Genomic DNA, 16,534 nt, shown 5'->3' on the forward strand with positions numbered 1-16,534 from the left:
GGTGACCCACCCCCCCAAGATGTTGATGATGGGGCATTTGACAATATTACTGCCATTGAATGTCATGGGGAGGTGGTTAGACACACTCTTGCTGACAGTAGTCATTGACTGGCACTTGTCTGCCACAAATGTTACTTGCCATTGATCAGCCCAAGCCTGGATGTTATCCAGCTCTTGCTGCATTCGGGCATGGACTGCTTCATTATCTGAGGAATTGCTGAACGCTGTGCAATCAACAGTGAACAGCCCAGCCCCTCTTCTGACCTTATGATGGAGGAAATGTCAATGATGAAGCATCTGAAGATGGTTAGGCCTAGAGCACTATGCTGGGGAACTCCTGCAGCGATGTCCTGGGGGTGAGTTGGTGGCCTCCAACCACCAAGATCTTTTTATGAGTCAGGCATGACTAGGTACGGGAGCGTTAACTTCAGTTTTACCAGGACTCTGGTGCCACACGTGGTCAAAGTTGCAATGTATGTTTCATTTTTACAGATGCTAAAAGCGCCAATGTATATTAAAAATTTAGTGGAGAGCAGCCGGTGTTTTTAATAAAACTATTGACAAAGCTGGCAGCAGACAGGGGCACTCTAGATATAGGATATAATGTGGCCTGGTTTAAATACAGATTTCATTTTGCTCCGTGCTTAAGGTCCCCTGAACTTCTTGTGCCTGGGGAACGTATAGCATCAGGAAGTTTATTATTGAGCTGTATATTTTTAATATGAGAGTTTAACAATGTAATGAGTAAATGTACAGAATGATGTAAGTGAGTGTTTGTTTTTGCAGTACTTGCTGCCAGCCATTGTACACATCAACCACCAACCGTTCCTGGAGCGTGGCGATGGCCCCATTGTGAGTGCTCGACTCTAAACCTTAACACATTGCACTGCTCTCTCTCTCTCCATCGGTTGTTTTGTGGCAACATTTTATAGTTTGGTTATTTGTTGTAAGACTGTAGAGAACCATATCTTAGCTTGTTCAAATGGTAGCATTCGTAACTGAATGATAAGATTGTGGGATCTCGCCCCACACCATTACTTGAGCACATAATCCAGGTGACGATCCAGTACAATCCTGAGAGATTGCTGCGCTTTGGAGATTTGGTCAAAAATACATTTGTCTACATAACAGCCACTTCTTTACAAAGTAACTCATGAAGCACCATGAAATGTTTGAGCATTCTGTTAAAGTTAAAATGGAAATCTTTTGTTATTTTCTTGGTAGATTTCCTAACCTTTGCATGTGACAGGGAAGAAATTGAGCTTTGAAATTGGTGCAATGACTAGTCATTGTAGGTGAAGATTTGAGTGAGTCTGGATGTTGGTGTCTGGGGAAGTGCCACCATCTGCTGGTGGGCACCGGCTGAAATGAACAACAATGGTCGCACTTTGCGGATGTGCTGCATCAAAGAATAAATAGATTAAAACTAAACAAACAAAAATACAGAGGAATATAGATAGTGGGAAGAGAAGTTTAAGAGGGGAATTAGAGATGTTGCTTTGGTTGTGAAGTCGGTGACTAGGGGTCATTGGTTTAGAATTGTGACCAAGCAAATTAAAGCTGCAGGTTGTTGGAGCCAGGGACGCTTTACCACAAGGAATATTCGAAGCAGACACGTTTTAATCTTTTCATTGAAAGAGAAATATTTGAAGCTGAGAAAGATCTCGAACTATTGGGGGATGGGGAGGAAGCAGAAAAGTCGGATTATATTTGTCATTTGATATCTCATTGAAGAGGAGAGGATCACTTTAGCTGCTTCCCACATCAGTCCTGCATACCTCTTATTATCTGGTTACAGAGTCATGGGAGGCCTGTTAATCCTCTGAGTCAGGGAATGGATAATGGGGGTTTCACCTGCAGCTTTTAAAGAGTTTTTCATTTGCACTTGTTAAATGATCCTGTTTTCTCCATTGGCAGTGCTTGGTATTGGCACCAACACGGGAGCTGGCACAGCAGGTGCAGCTGGTCGCCGAAGACTATGGGAAATCTTCTCGAATAAAGAGCACCTGTATTTATGGAGGTGCACCTAAAGGCCCTCAGATCCGGGACCTGGAGAGAGGTATGTATGGCTGTGACTGATCGCTTTATTACAGAGAATCCATCTGTATAGATACTAAAGCCTCCCATGTACATTGATGTTGCAAAGACTGCATGGCTGTTCATGCTTTTTCAAGTTTTACTACTTCAACTTTGTGCATAATATATTTTCAGAAACTATGTACTTTTGGAGCTAGAAAATGTCCCAACTTCTCTTGGCTCAGTGGCTTTAAGCAGTGAGTAGCTAGGCTATACGGACAAGGCAACTCCCAGGCTGCACTGTCTGTTGAGCTCAGCTAACGTGGTAGTAGGAGTGTCGTAATGTATTCAGCGTGCGAGTTAGGAAAGGGAACAATCGGAGCAAGTGCCTGTTCCTGATTGCTATCCCTCTGTTGCAATGCAACATGTGTAAATGCCAGATGAGGACAGGATTGGGCCGAGTCATCCTACATATCATGGTGCAATAGCCTGCAACCTTAAAGGTAAGCAAGTGCCATTTATGCCATTGAGGCACCAGCACTCTGCTAGGAATACTCCTTTGCTGGTGTCTGTGCACTCTTGCAGGCCAGCAACGCACTCAGTATTGCTGGCCCAAAGCACATCTGGGTTCCAGCGCCCGGCCGAGTCCCACTTGCATTTTGTGTTCTCGCTGTCTTTGACAATTTACCTGGTCGGCTATTCTACACGTTTATCGCCCTTTGTATAAATAGTTTTAATAATTACATTTAGTCCTTTTATTCTACCAGCCTGACTTTGAAGAAATATTTTTGATTTACCCATATCTATTTACACAATTTATTACTTTATACGTCCAGAATTTATAGACCTTAAGCTTCTATAATTTTGCCCCATGGATCATCCCCATTACATTTGGGATCATTGCTGTTGCTCTTTACTGTATCGTCCAATATAAGGATGTCTCTCTGCAGCATGGTGACCAGAATCGTACACCATATTCCATGTGAGGTGCCCCAGATATATAGTCTACTGCTGTGCATTGCATCATTTTGTTTTGCTTTTTTAATGCTTCGCAACATTGAAAATAATGAGTGTAATGTTACTACAAGGTCCACAAGTCTTCCTGTACTCACTTTAATCACTTCATTAAAACTATCACACTCACATTTTTACCCAGTGTGAAATACTTTACATGTGCCTTTTGTTTACTCCATGCTCTGACCCCACTACTCCATTTTAGTATCGCCTGCAAATGTCAACAGCTTGCAATTGCTTCCTGTATCCAGGTTGATTGTAAGAAATCAAATGGTTTCCCCCCCCCCCCCCCCCCCGAAATCTGACCTGAGCACCCAACCACCCCAATCTGTCACTTACCCATGGACATCCTATGACAACCGAGCAGAGTGACAATCCTACACACCAGTTCAGTTTAGATAGAGAATATGCGGGATTGGATAAAATAGTACTTAACAAAAGTGGCAGATGGGAATAATTGAGTAGAGGAATTAAGCATGGTGTTTTTAAGTTTGGGACTGGCCACTCGTTGGTAGAGGAGTGGTTTATTCTGGTCTTATACTTTGTATGTTCCATTGTAACATTGTGCCATATTGTAGGGGTGGAAGTCTGCATTGCAACCCCAGGCCGTCTCATTGACTTTCTGGAAGCTGGTAAGACTAATCTGCGTCGTTGTACTTACCTGGTGCTGGACGAGGCCGACCGCATGCTGGATATGGGCTTTGAACCTCAGATCCGGAAAATCGTGGAGCAGATCCGGGTAAGAATAGAAAGAGGAATAGTGGAAATTGAAAGCATCGTTGAAATGACTGTCTCTGTAAAGTAGTGTGCTGTAGTTAAAATCAGCTGCCAGTTCAGGCAGCTTGAGCCTAAACACTCCTCATTGTAGCACAGCGCAATGTAATTCCATACAGTACGTCTGTGGACTGGGATACTGAGATTGGAGATGGCACTTTGCACAGTGGACTCATGGTAGAAACTTTGCCTCTTGTTTCTTTCAGCCGGACAGACAGACTCTGATGTGGAGTGCCACTTGGCCAAAAGAGGTGCGGCAGCTAGCAGAGGACTTCCTGCGGGACTACGTCCAGATCAATGTTGGTGCCCTGGAGCTGAGTGCCAACCACAATATCCTCCAAATCGTTGATGTGTGTCAGGAGACTGAAAAGGACCTGAAGTGAGTGTTGCACTTGCTAGAATTAAGTGAACCGTACCCAGGTACTTGGGCTGCCAGGTGATGCCTTGCTGTGTGAGGTGCAGAATTGTGCGCACTGATTGGTGTCTGAATGAATGTGTTTAATTACAGGTTGCTCCACCTGATGGAGGAAATCATGGCTGAGAAAGAAAATAAGACCATCATCTTTGTAGAGACCAAACGTCGCTGTGACGAGCTGACCCGCAGAATGAGGAGAGACGGGTAGGCATTGTTGCACTCCAACCCTCACTGGCACTTTTTAAATAAATGTCACTTTCTTGACATGTTGGTTCCCCAGAGTACGAGAGCATATATTCAGGTAATTTCCTACGCCGTTACTGATCTTGGCACTGCATCATAACACGGGGATGCCACAGGGACAGAGAGCAGGAAGGACTGTGGCTGTGCACTTTCTAGCGACAGGTTACCGAGGCCCAAGAGCAACCCACTCTCGCTCTATCCAATTGGCAGTTGTCAGGGAGAGCAGAAGGACAGGTGCCGATCTGCTTTCTGAAGGAGACATGCACATGGGATGGGGGGTGGGGGTGGCAGCAGCCTCTGGTGGGGGTGGCAATCTCGCCTTCTACATTTGAAAGAAAGTCTTGCAGTATGAGGAACCAACATGCCAAGAAAGTATCATCATAGGCAGTCCCTCGAAAATTATTTGAAGTGTAGTCACAGTAGGAAACACAATTTGGAAAGTTAGGGGCATCGGTGTGTAATTTAGGGCTGTATCAGACAATACACTGCCTGTGAACCTCAACGCCTTTCTTCATTCCTGCAGCTGGCCGGCGATGTGCATTCATGGAGATAAAAGTCAGCCGGAGAGAGACTGGGTCCTAAATGGTGAGGATGGGTGTCTTTCCCATGTTGATGCCTAGTTGCAATGCAGTTAGTGTTCATTTGACTCTTACTATGAGTTACATTTTAATGAATTGCAATACTTGAACTTACTGCTGCTTTCAGATTTGTTATAGTTCATTCCAGCCTAACTCACTGGAGACCAAAGGGGGCTTCATAATAACCATTATGCGAACAAAAAGCACGGAGGAGCCATCGGTCCAGCAAGCCCATTCCTTTCTCGGACGAAATAGCGTCTACCCTATTGTGGACTCTACTGTTTAATCTCCAAGGGAAAGCCCTGTGTAAATACTCCCCATTCCCAAAAGGTAACAAACAGAACTTCAAATGCATTCAACAACCTCCATATCTCCTGAATTCAATCCTGGTTTGCTGCCATTCACTGGCAAGATTCACTCCCCTAATCCCAGTAGCATAACAACTGCTATGTTCCATGGACTATTTGGCTATCTGAATCCAATCCTTTTCCCAGATAGATTTTGAAGTTAATTGACAGCCTGGCTGTGCTTGTGAATCTGCTTCATGACCCTCTGGAATCATTCGGGCAGGTTTAAATTTAAGGGCCCAAGTTTCCACACGATAAACGGGCACCCCTCCGAGCTGGGCGCCCGTTTTTCGCGCCTAAAACGGCGCCTTAAAAAAACCTCGCAATTCTGGAGCGTTCTGCAGCTCCTTGTCTGCCTGGCGCGGCGCCCAGGGGGGCGGAGCCTACACTCACGCCGATTTTGTAAGTGGGAGGGGGCGGGTACTATTCAAATTAGGTTTTTTTTCCTGCCCGCAATGCTGCGCGTTGGAGCGTTCGTGCATGCTCAGTGTGAAGGAAACATTGGCAGTCGGCCATTTTTGTAGTTCTTTGTAGCTGTTTAATTTTTGAATTTTTTTTAATAAAAGCACATTAGCACTTGCAGCCTTCTCACTGCCCCCCCCCCCCCCCCCCCCCCCCCCGCGGGAACGAAGCGACTGTTTAATCCCCCCCCCCCCCGCGGGAACGAAGCGGCTGTTTAATCCCCCCCCCCCCCCCCCCCCCGCGGGAACGAAGCGGCTGTTTAATCCCCCCCCCCCCCCCCCCCCGCGGGAACGAAGCGACTGTTTAATCCCCCCCCCCCCCCCCCCCCCCGCGGGAACGAAGCGGCTGTTTAATCCCCCCCCCCCCCCCCCCCCCCCCCCCCCCCCCCCCGCGGGAACGAAGCGGCTGTTTAATTCTCCCCCCCCCCCCCCCCCCCGCGGGAACGAAGCGGCTGTTTAATCTCTCCCCCCCCCCCCCCCCCCCCCCCCCCCCCGCGGGAACGAAGCGACTGTTTAATTCCCCCCCCCCCCCCCCCCCCCCGCGGGAACGAAGCGACTGTTTAATCCCCCCCCCCCCCCCCCCCCCGCGGGAACGAAGCGACTGTTTAATTCTCTCCCCCCCCCCCCCCCCCCGCGGGAACGAAGCGACTGTTTAATTCCCCCCCCCCCCCCCCCCCCCCCCCCCCCCCCCGCGGGAACGAAGCGACTGTTTAATCCCCCCCCCCCCCCCCCCCCGCGGGAACGAAGCGACTGTTTAATCCCCCCCCCCCCCCCCCCCCCCCCGCGGGAACGAAGCGACTGTTTAATTCTCCCCCCCCCCCCCCCCCCCCCCCCCGCGGGAACGAAGCGACTGTTTAATTCCCCCCCCCCCCCCGCGGGAACGAAGCGACTGTTTAACCCCCCCCCCCCCCCCCCCCCCCCCCCCGCGGGAACGAAGCGACTGTTTAATTCCCCCCCCCCCCCCCCCCCCCCCCCCCGCGGGAACGAAGCGACTGTTTAATCCCCCCGCGGGAACGAAGCGACTGTTTAATCCCCCCCCCCCCCCCCCCCCCCCCCCCCCGCGGGAACGAAGCGACTGTTTAATCCCCCCCCCCCCCCCCCCCCCCCCCCGCGGGAACGAAGCGACTGTTTAATTTCCCCCCCCCCCCCCCCCCCCCCCCCCCCCCCCCCCCGCGGGAACGAAGCGACTGTTTAATCCCCCCCCCCCCCCCCCGCGGGAACGAAGCGACTGTTTAATTCCCCCCCCCCCCCCGCGGGAACGAAGCGACTGTTTAATCCCCCCCCCCCCCCCCCCCCCCCCGCGGGAACGAAGCGACTGTTTAATTTCTCCCCCCCCCCCCCCCCCCCCCCCCCCCCCCCCCGGCGGGAACGAACGGCTGCAGAATTCTCCGTGTCTGAAGCACTTTCACACAGGTAGGAAGATGGTTTATTTAATCTTTTCTTTGCTTATAAATCATTTATTCAGGTTGGATTTATTTGCATAATATTTGTAGAAGTATAAATAGGATTTATTGTAGAATTGAATGAGTTCCCCCCCCCCCCCCACCTCGTTGTGGACGCCTAATTTGTAACCTGCGCCTGATTTTTTTAATGCGTAGAACAGGTTTTTTCAGTTATACAAAAATCTTCACTTGCTCCATTCTACTTTAGTTTGGAGTACGTTTTCACTGTGGAAACTTTCAAATCAGGCGTCATGGCTGGACATGCCCCCTTTTGAAGAAAAAATTCTGTTCCAAAGTAGAACTGTTCTACCTGACTAGAACTGCAGAAACAAAAATGTGGAGAATTGCGATTTCTAAGATAGTCTGTTCTCCACCAGTTGCTCCTAAAAAATCAGGTGCAAATCATGTGGAAACTTGGGCCCTAAATCTGTGCTCCAATAACCTGCATCATCTGTCATGCTGCAAGACCCAATTCATGTTTTCCCTTCATGCTTCCTCCACTTAAAACAATGTTCTGTCCATCTTTTAACTTGGATTCACATATCCTGAAATTGTCTTCACTATCTGGACCCTCCCTAGTACATTGTGCTTTTTTTCTAAAGGAGTGCAATATTCCAAATGTCTCCTCACTAGTGATGCATACAAAGTTCAAAAACCCCCTCTGCACTTGGATGACCTTTTAAATGGATCCTAGTATTTGATTAGTTTGTTGGTGGCTGCTTCACATGAACTGATACTGTCAATGAATGATTAATAATCACCACTAGATCCTGTGCTGAGGGATATCCTTTCATTGTATTCTCTTGTTTGTTATCACAGTACACAGTTATTCTTATTAACATCTATCTGCTTCCTGGTATAAGCCAGTTTCCTATCCTGCTATTTACTAATTCCTGACCTTCTGTAAATCCAAGTAAATTCTGTTCACTTATACTCCTTTAGTTTTGTGCTCAGCTAACTTTCAGATGTCCTCTCACCCACACTATTATTTCCTTTTTATATCTTTTAAGATATTTGTGTTTGGCATTGGGCTATTGTAGCCGCAGACAATGAATGTAATGTTTATTGGTATTGCATAGTATTTACAGCACAAAAACAGGCCATTTGGCCCAACAGGTCCATGCCCCACACAAGCCTCCTCCCACCCTGCATGTTGGTTAACTTTTTTCCATTAACGTTTTATACAATAGTTGCATGCACCATTCCATCAAATCTCGTTCATCATATGTGATTGTTTTGACGGCAGTGTGTTTTGGATATTGTAACAAATAAGCTGAGCTTACTGAACCGATGCTTGGTTTCCTTGAACCATGCAGACTACATTACTATGCCATCCAATGCTCCTTTTGCCCATCGCACAGGAGCTGCTATCCGCATTGTCCGTGTGCCAGAGCTGATCTATGGCGTGTTCTGATCTTTTCAATTGGTTCAACTCCTTGTCTGAATTCACAGCTTATACTTTTTGGGGCTAGAGTTTCCTACCAAATAATTGAATCATTACACGGGAAAATCTGCCATCTGTTTTGAGTTACCTTTTCGGAACCTATTTAATGCATAGTGGGCTTTTCTTTCAATTGCTTGTATGCATAGATTGAGTTGAGGTGTCCTGTATATTGGGGAAAGCAGTCTGCTTCTATATAATTTTTTTTACTGAAGTATTTTTCTCCTCTTGCTGCAGAATTCCGGTCGGGAAAGGCACCCATCCTTATTGCAACCGATGTTGCATCTCGTGGTCTAGGTTTGTACTCGACTTGTTTGCAGGAAAATGTTTTGCAGAGCAAGCTCTGAAATTTCCTAAATTGAAAGAGGAGAGTTTATAGTTAAAGTGACGAAGCGTGATTTCCCCACCATCTTGAGTTTTTTAAATAAGTAACTTATTTTTGTTTTTTAAAATGTCTCTTTGTTTTTGTATTAAGGTACAGGCCTGCGGCAAGGCCTAGGCATGACAAAACGAGCACCAAGAGGGAGAGGAGATATCCAACTACCGCCACCTACATAAACCAAGCTTAGCCTTACCGTGTGGGGTCTTAACCCCTATGCACTGGGCTGGCTGTCTAAAATTTGGTCTCTTCGGATAATGTTTACCCCGTCTGCCGTTATCCAGCTCGCCCTGGCACTGTCGGGTTCAACCTCTGCAGCGGACTGGTTCGTTAAATAAATAGGGTCTTCAGATAATGTTTTTCCCAACTGACTGAATATCCAGCTTGTCCTGGCCGTGTGGGGTTCAAGCCCTGCTCCAAGCCATCTTACCGCAGGCAATACTTTAGGGGGCTTCACCAATGCTGACTTTCCCATCACACCACATAGTCTAGCAATGAGGCAGGCGTTCTTGATACTGCCCGACTTCACCTATCAACCAGGATACTGTTGGGGTTCCAGGTAATCTTCCCCATCTGTGTTAGATGGTGTACAGTGGGGTCCAACTGAATTTATGGCTGTGTGCACAGTCTGAACTCTCATTTAGTTGAGACTTTTAAATAATTTTCACATGTTGCTGGATAAGGGATATTCCAATAGTGGGAATATGTATTGAACACTACTTCTGGGAGGTCACTAAATTTAATACACTTAACCACAAGGCTGTTTAATAGCTGATGTAAAATCTATTGCAAGACTCCAGAATTCCTCTAGAAATGGAGCACTTAATCTGTTGGATTACTTTATTTATTTACTCTCTGAAATCTGGATTTCAATTACAGAACCATCCATTAATGCCAATTCTGGAATCCACTTGCATAACATCAGTTGCTGTCCTCAGTTACACTAGAATTTTTGATGGGGTTTCATTATGATCCACACAGAAGCAATCGTTCTGTGTAATGTATGTCAAAGATTGCATGGGGCTACCTATTAGAAGTTTGGGCCCTGCAGTTTTGTGGTGCAGATGCAGGGGAGCCTTGCTTTTTGGGGTACTTTTTTTTTACAGCAGTGTCAATGGGGAAGGTGGTTGTGTGGTGTGGGTGCTGCACTTGTTTTCCTGCAGATTGGCAACAGGGGGCAATACAAAGTGCTGATGTGCTACATAATTGTACACATATAGAGTGTCCCTTACTGACTTCCATAGAGGCACTTCTGCTCCAAGAACTCCCATTTGAAAGAGATGTAAACCAGTATTGAAAGTAGCAGTGAGGCATGCAGTCCAACTCGTGGTTTGTTGACATCCTGGTGACTGGGCTTGAAACAGGTTAGGAATAGGACTGTTTTCTAAGGGATGGATACAATTTAATCCCATAATACCCCAGCCTGGTCTGAAAGAGCCTGTTTAGCAATCCGTCTCTTCAGTTTTCTAACAGCTGGAATTCAGTATCATTTCAGTACTTTACTGACAAAGTGGCTTTATCTGAAACCCTGTTCATTGAAAACCAGCACAAAAGCCAATTCCAAGATCAAAAAATTGAAACCAGAACCAAAATTCCCAGTTGAAATCTGACATTTCCCTTGTATTAACCAAATCTGACTCACTTGACAATTGGTTTACTGCTGAAACTAAGGGGCGTGTGGAAATGTCTGCTGATTAGGGGTTTCACACCGAGCACTGCATTTACATGGCAGGCCAGTTCTGCAATCAAACTGTTAAGTGTCTCGGAGCTAGAAACAAACCTTTCTAGCCACTGATGTAGATGGAAAGACCATGCATGGACTGACCGTTACTGGCCCACTGTTTCAGACTGAGATGGACAGACTGTTCCGAAGTAACCTCCCCTTTAACGGGCACTGGCAGTAAAATAGGAATTAAGGTGTGTATGTTCTCGGTCTCTTTACATGAGGGGTTAGAAGTAGTCAAGTGTCACTATTACAAAATAAATGTCCCTTAATGGGGAAACTCCAGTTGGAACAGTTTGCTCATTCTTAGTACGGACTGCAAAAGAAACTACTTGATCCCCGCTGGTCAGCAACAAGTGGAGCCAACTGATCCGTCTGGAATATAGTGGTGGATTTGTGGCTCTATTGCAAGCCCCGGGGAATGGTTTCTGATGAGAAGTGGAGTAACGTGGTGCAAACAGTTTACTCTCAACTATTGTGAAACCCCTACTGCCAAGCATGCCAAGTATCTCCCTCACCTTCACAGGACGTCATGTCGGGGCTTGTCCGGTTACATCTTGGGCCTGTCTGAGGTTTCGCTGCCCGAAAAGCGGGTTGCAAAAAGGTTTTAAGGTAGGAACGAGTAGATTGCTGCTTTCTGCATCTTGCCTAGACATTGTCAGAATTTGATATAAAACTGAGAACTATTTCTCACAGGTCAGTCTGTTTCTTGTTACGTATTGATTCTATCAGGCTGGGAAAAATGTGTTCCGAAGCATAGGAGAACTGGGCAATATTGTGGGCGACAGGGGCCATCCTGAAGGTGCATGTTAGGAACCTAAGCTTTCATGGTGTGTAGAAAACTATCACTGCAGGAAAGCTCTAATACTAGGAGAAACAAAATGGTTACCACACGTTGTTTTGATCAAATCCCCACAAACAGCTACATCTCAATATTTTTCCCAGTCTGCCATTAATAATGGGCTCTGAGTTTTAAAATCTGCTGTCTGTGCTCTACACTGAGGTCATTGTAGGATCACAATAGTATTTTGTGGTATTTGAAGAAACTCTGGGTTTTTATGCTCCACACTTTGTTTTCCTGTCCCTATTCCTTAACATAACTTCTCCTGTCCTTTGTATCGGCAGCTGGGAAAGAATTGCAGGAAGTACTCCACAGAAGGTCACCACAGCTCCAATATCAGAGGCATCTCTTGGGCCTGCCAGTAGGAAGTGTGCCACCTGACAGTGATTAAAAGATAGCCTCTTGCACCGCTTCACAAACCAGCAACAATTCTTTTACTGACACTGTCATGGTTTGCATTTGACACTGATAGCTTTTTGCTTCCCAAGATAATGGGCTACTGGAAAAAACTCTGCTTCCCATAGATTATTATATATAAATAATCTAAAGAACACAGCAAGTCAACCAGTAGCGCTCCTTGTACTACACCGGAGCTGATAGTCTGCTAGGTTGGTGTTGGAGCTGGGTTAGCACCCAGAGCTGGCGGCTGAGTACCAATAACCCAGGCGCTGTTGTGCAGGGTCACTTGGGGTTTCTTTCTGTTCGATTTTCAGTGTAGCTGGTGCTTGGTCTTTAAAGGGCTACCAGTAAGCTGCGGGAGTTACTTTTTATGTTGCCTATTTTTGGAGAACTTGGTGCGCCAGATCGACAGAAACAAATTTTAATGTTGGAAAATACTGGTCTGTGGTCACTTGAAGCAATAGATTGATGTAATGCAATATCCTTGGGGCAGCTATCTGAGATACCGGCAGCTGCAGTGTAACCTGCGAGATTGTAAAATCTGAAGAGGATTCCTGCAGTTTGTCAGCAGCAACCTTGCATAGGACATTGGCAATGGTGTAAGCTTTCAACTTCACCGTAGTAATAAATGGGTTTGTCCTTTTAGAATGAGGTGCAGGTCAAACCTGCCTACTTGGGATCTGTATCTCTGGTGTACATTACCTGTTTGTCTGTGTCCATCTCTATTTGATATCAATATGTGCTGTAATATGAGAATTTGTTTTTCATTTTTCATGTACACTTTTCATATCTGTTTTATCTCTTGTTTACCTCTGACTGTCTATTGGGGTGAGTAGTTCAGTATAGTAACATTCACCTTTCTTATTCGAAATAGGAAGAGATAGCACAGTGAAACTTGAGCCCATTCTTGTAATGAGAAACAGACTTCAAAAATAGTTTCAGTAAATTTCAAAGAAAAATAATTTGAGATGCTTAAGAGTCTGGGCAGTAGATGCAGCATGGGCTGGGAGTTGTCTTGTTTCTGGAGAGTGGGTTGGAGGACCTCATTTAATGACAAACTGCGGTCCTCTGGTGCTACATGAAAGTCGGGCTACAGACAATTGCTCATCCATCCCAGCGTTTGGGACTTCTCGCTACAAGGGAATGCTCGATGCATGCTCTCCCAGCTCCACTGGTCCCGTGTCGCAGGGCGGAGGTCGAAAGGAGACCGCCAGAACCAGGGAAACGGGATTGGCTGCGGCAGTACGATGGAGGGAGTGTGCATCGGACTGGTAAATACTACTCCGCACAGGAGGGAGGAAATCTGTATTTTCTGGATATCATCATCATCTTTTAAAATGCAGATTTAAAAAAAAAGTTTAAATGACAAGTTTAAATTTTGTCTTTGATCTGGAATTATCGGTAGGGTTAAAAGTTATCATGCAGTTACTGGTACAATTAGGGTTTGTAGTTTGGTTTTCTGTTACCCTTTCTAACCATTGAGACTCCCAAGTGAAGTGTTGTAGCAATCAGATATACTCTTTAAATCCTCAGGCTGATCTCCCTCAGAAGACATGCTTTTCAGTTCAAAGACATTGTAGACAATATAATGGCATGGGTAGGTGAGCATTATAATATAGGTTGGGGAGGTGGCTAATACAATGGCCTGTTTGGGGGGGTGGGGGGAAACAATATAATGGTCCGCGCAGGGTCGGAGGCCGACGCAATGGTCTGGTATGGGGAGGTGGCCAGTATAATCGCCTGGGATGGGAAGGTGGCCAATATAATGGTCTTGAGCAGGAGGTGGGGTAGTAGAATGAGTTGGGTGGGTGGGGTACAATATAATATCACATATCCAGTCTCAACCTTTCTGGTCTGCAACATTGCTATAAACAGGGGCTTGTAGTAATCAGCAGTTGCGCACAGCCAGTTCCCTGGACATGATGCCTTCCCACTTTAAGGTTCCTAGGTTTATGCCACATTAGACAGACATTTACAATTGAAATAAACAGACCCAAATGTCAGTTTATTGAGATGTCAAGAACCTTGCCAACTACAGTATTACTCTTGCTGATCCTTATAAGTTTTATAACCTGGGCAAAGAATGACATTGTGTGAGAAGATTGGATACTGCATTTCTTGCATGTAGCTACTGTATTCAGAATGTCCCAGTACAATCTTGAGATTTAAGTCCCGATCCAAAAGTTCCAGTTATGGCCAGCGAGTTGTGCCAGCGTCCCTGGGTATCAGAATGGATTCTAGTGATCATAGACCAGTAATTCTATGGTAATTTCTAGCCCTGAAGAGCATTATGAACAGCTATTTGCAATGATTCGTATTACTGCAATATTAAATATTTAAGGGAGCATTCCTTCACAGATCTGCTGTTTAGACCAGAGCTAAATAATGCCTGTTGTTTTCTGCTTATTTGGCTCTGCTTGGTACCCTTGATGAAGATTGGTATGTTCATTAACATTTGAAAGAGTTCAGTAATAGTAAGAACTCGCTTCATTGAGAGTCTGTTCCAGGCTCAAATGTTGCTTGAAACCTTGCCCTCCCTGATAACGGTCCGTGGTAGCAGTGTAAACTGTTACTGTACTCAATGTCGGGGGGGTCCATGTGTGCTGTACGTGGTGTGACAGTTGGTAGAGAGAGTTCTTCTCACTTTGTTCTTCGTTGCTAAATGACAGGGAGACCTTATTTGAAGGAGTGCTCCTTTAATGTAACCCCCCCCCCCCCCCCCCCCAAACTTGTACAGTGATAAGCTGGTGTGGGTATTGCAGTAAGTGTAAGTTTGTCTAATCCAGTTTCTGCCCAGCAATTGTTTTTTTTCAAGGGAAAAGTCTTGAGTATATTTGGCTGAGGCAGAATGAAGAACCCCTGCACGGTGTTGGGTTATAGTCATATTTAAAACAGAGATTGTTTTGGTTGAAGGTGATGGTTAATGGCAGGTTAGGATTTTGTTCTGAAGCTTGTGAACTGTCAGATTCAGGAAATTTAAGGCGTTCAGTCCAGCAAGTGTCGACTATAGGATGCATCCTGCCATACAAGTTGTGACATTTCATTGGTGCTGAGAGGGCACTTGCTCCTGTATTAGTTCCTTCACACAGGACAGTGGGATGCAAAGTGCTACAATCGTACAGCTTTCACCCAGCAGCAGAAGCAGGTTGAGGCGGATGGTGTTGAGGTTCATGTGCTGCAGTGAAACTGACCACCTGACCACCATCAGTCGCTGCTGTGACTGGAGATTGTGAAAGCTGAGCTGCTTTTCATGCTTTTGTTAAAACTGCTGCTTGAAACTTAAAAACCAAAGATCTGTAGTGATCAGGACCTGACGGTGGGAACGAACAGGTATTTTCCATGTTTGAGACAGCAGTTTCTGTTGGATGTAAAACCATATTGTAATTTGCTGCTAACCCCAGTTCAGCCAGATTTGTCTGCAGTCTCCTTACCGAGGTAAAGGTAGTGAAGGAGTAGTTCCACGTGCTTGAAAGTATTGTGTTGTAATTGGTCAGAAGCCCTGCTGCAGTGATGTCTAACTTGTCCAAATCAATAGCCTCTAAGCCCACAGAGCAGCAGTGCTTACCAAACTGAAACAAACGGTCACTGTTGTGGGGCACAGTATTTCAGGAATTCCAGATGTTTTTCCAGTTTGTAGAGTAGTGGGTCTGCTCTCCTTCGAGCTGTGAACACTGAAGTTGGTTCTGTAAAACTGTTGTACACGTTTGTGCTGCGAGTGCTCTGCTGTTTGGTATGTGAAGTTGTTGCTTCAAAGCATGGTGTGGGTTTAAACACTCTGCATGTGATGGGGATCCACTGCAGTACAGTAGCATGGACTGTAAAGGTGCTTGTACTGGAATCTTGTTCTAACTATTCTCTTTCTGCCTGGCTGTTGTGGTGTGCTGTTTGTGCTGCTTAAATTTGGCACATTCCCCACCTCTCCACACCACACTGCAATTCTGCTTTTACAGATGTGGAAGACATCAAATTTGTCATCAATTACGACTACCCCAATTCCTCTGAGGACTACGTACATCGCATTGGCCGCACAGCACGTAGCACTAATAAAGGCACAGCCTACACCTTCTTCACACCAGGCAACGTGAAACAGGCTAGGGAGCTGATCAAAGTGCTGGAGGAGGCCAACCAGGCCATTAACCCAAAACTCCTACAACTTGTTGATCACGGGAGAGGAGGTGGAAGAGGTAACTGGATTATTTTCTTGCTCGCTGTTCTACTGATGGGACACTTCATTGGACAAAACCATGTTCATAGATTAACCCTGAGACACTAGGTAGTGCACCTCTCCATAGTGAGTCTGGGATCACTAACTCCACCATGTCCCTTACAGATATCACTGCTGAGGCACGTGTAGAATGGGAGCAAACGTAGAGTATTGGTAACTCCTTTTTACAGTCATCAATCCATTTTTAAAAGACAATTGCATGTCTGTTTTTAATAGCTACCTGTATGGTCTGCACT

General features: G+C 45.9%; 1 protein-coding gene across 2 annotated transcripts in view; it reads left to right on the forward strand.

Moving 5' to 3' along the window:
- LOC139229919 (probable ATP-dependent RNA helicase DDX17) overlaps positions 1-16,534 on the forward strand; it is a 41,234-nt gene that overhangs the window by 16,190 nt on the left and 8,510 nt on the right. Inside the window, exons 5-12 of one of the 2 annotated variants that reach the window (XM_070861551.1) lie at positions 787-852; positions 1,918-2,059; positions 3,609-3,769; positions 4,011-4,183; positions 4,313-4,423; positions 4,986-5,047; positions 8,969-9,028; positions 9,207-14,432. In XM_070861551.1, coding sequence (XP_070717652.1) covers positions 787-852; positions 1,918-2,059; positions 3,609-3,769; positions 4,011-4,183; positions 4,313-4,423; positions 4,986-5,047; positions 8,969-9,028; positions 9,207-9,289 — 858 coding nt within the window. In that variant the 3' untranslated portion in view covers positions 9,290-14,432. Of the gene's footprint in view, positions 1-786; positions 853-1,917; positions 2,060-3,608; positions 3,770-4,010; positions 4,184-4,312; positions 4,424-4,985; positions 5,048-8,968; positions 9,029-9,206; positions 14,433-16,023; positions 16,258-16,534 lie in introns of those variants that run through there. The other variant, XM_070861550.1, reaches the window with a different exon arrangement.

This window comes from Pristiophorus japonicus, chromosome 19, assembly GCF_044704955.1.
Source record: "Pristiophorus japonicus isolate sPriJap1 chromosome 19, sPriJap1.hap1, whole genome shotgun sequence".
NCBI classification, from domain to species: Eukaryota; Metazoa; Chordata; class Chondrichthyes; family Pristiophoridae; genus Pristiophorus; species Pristiophorus japonicus.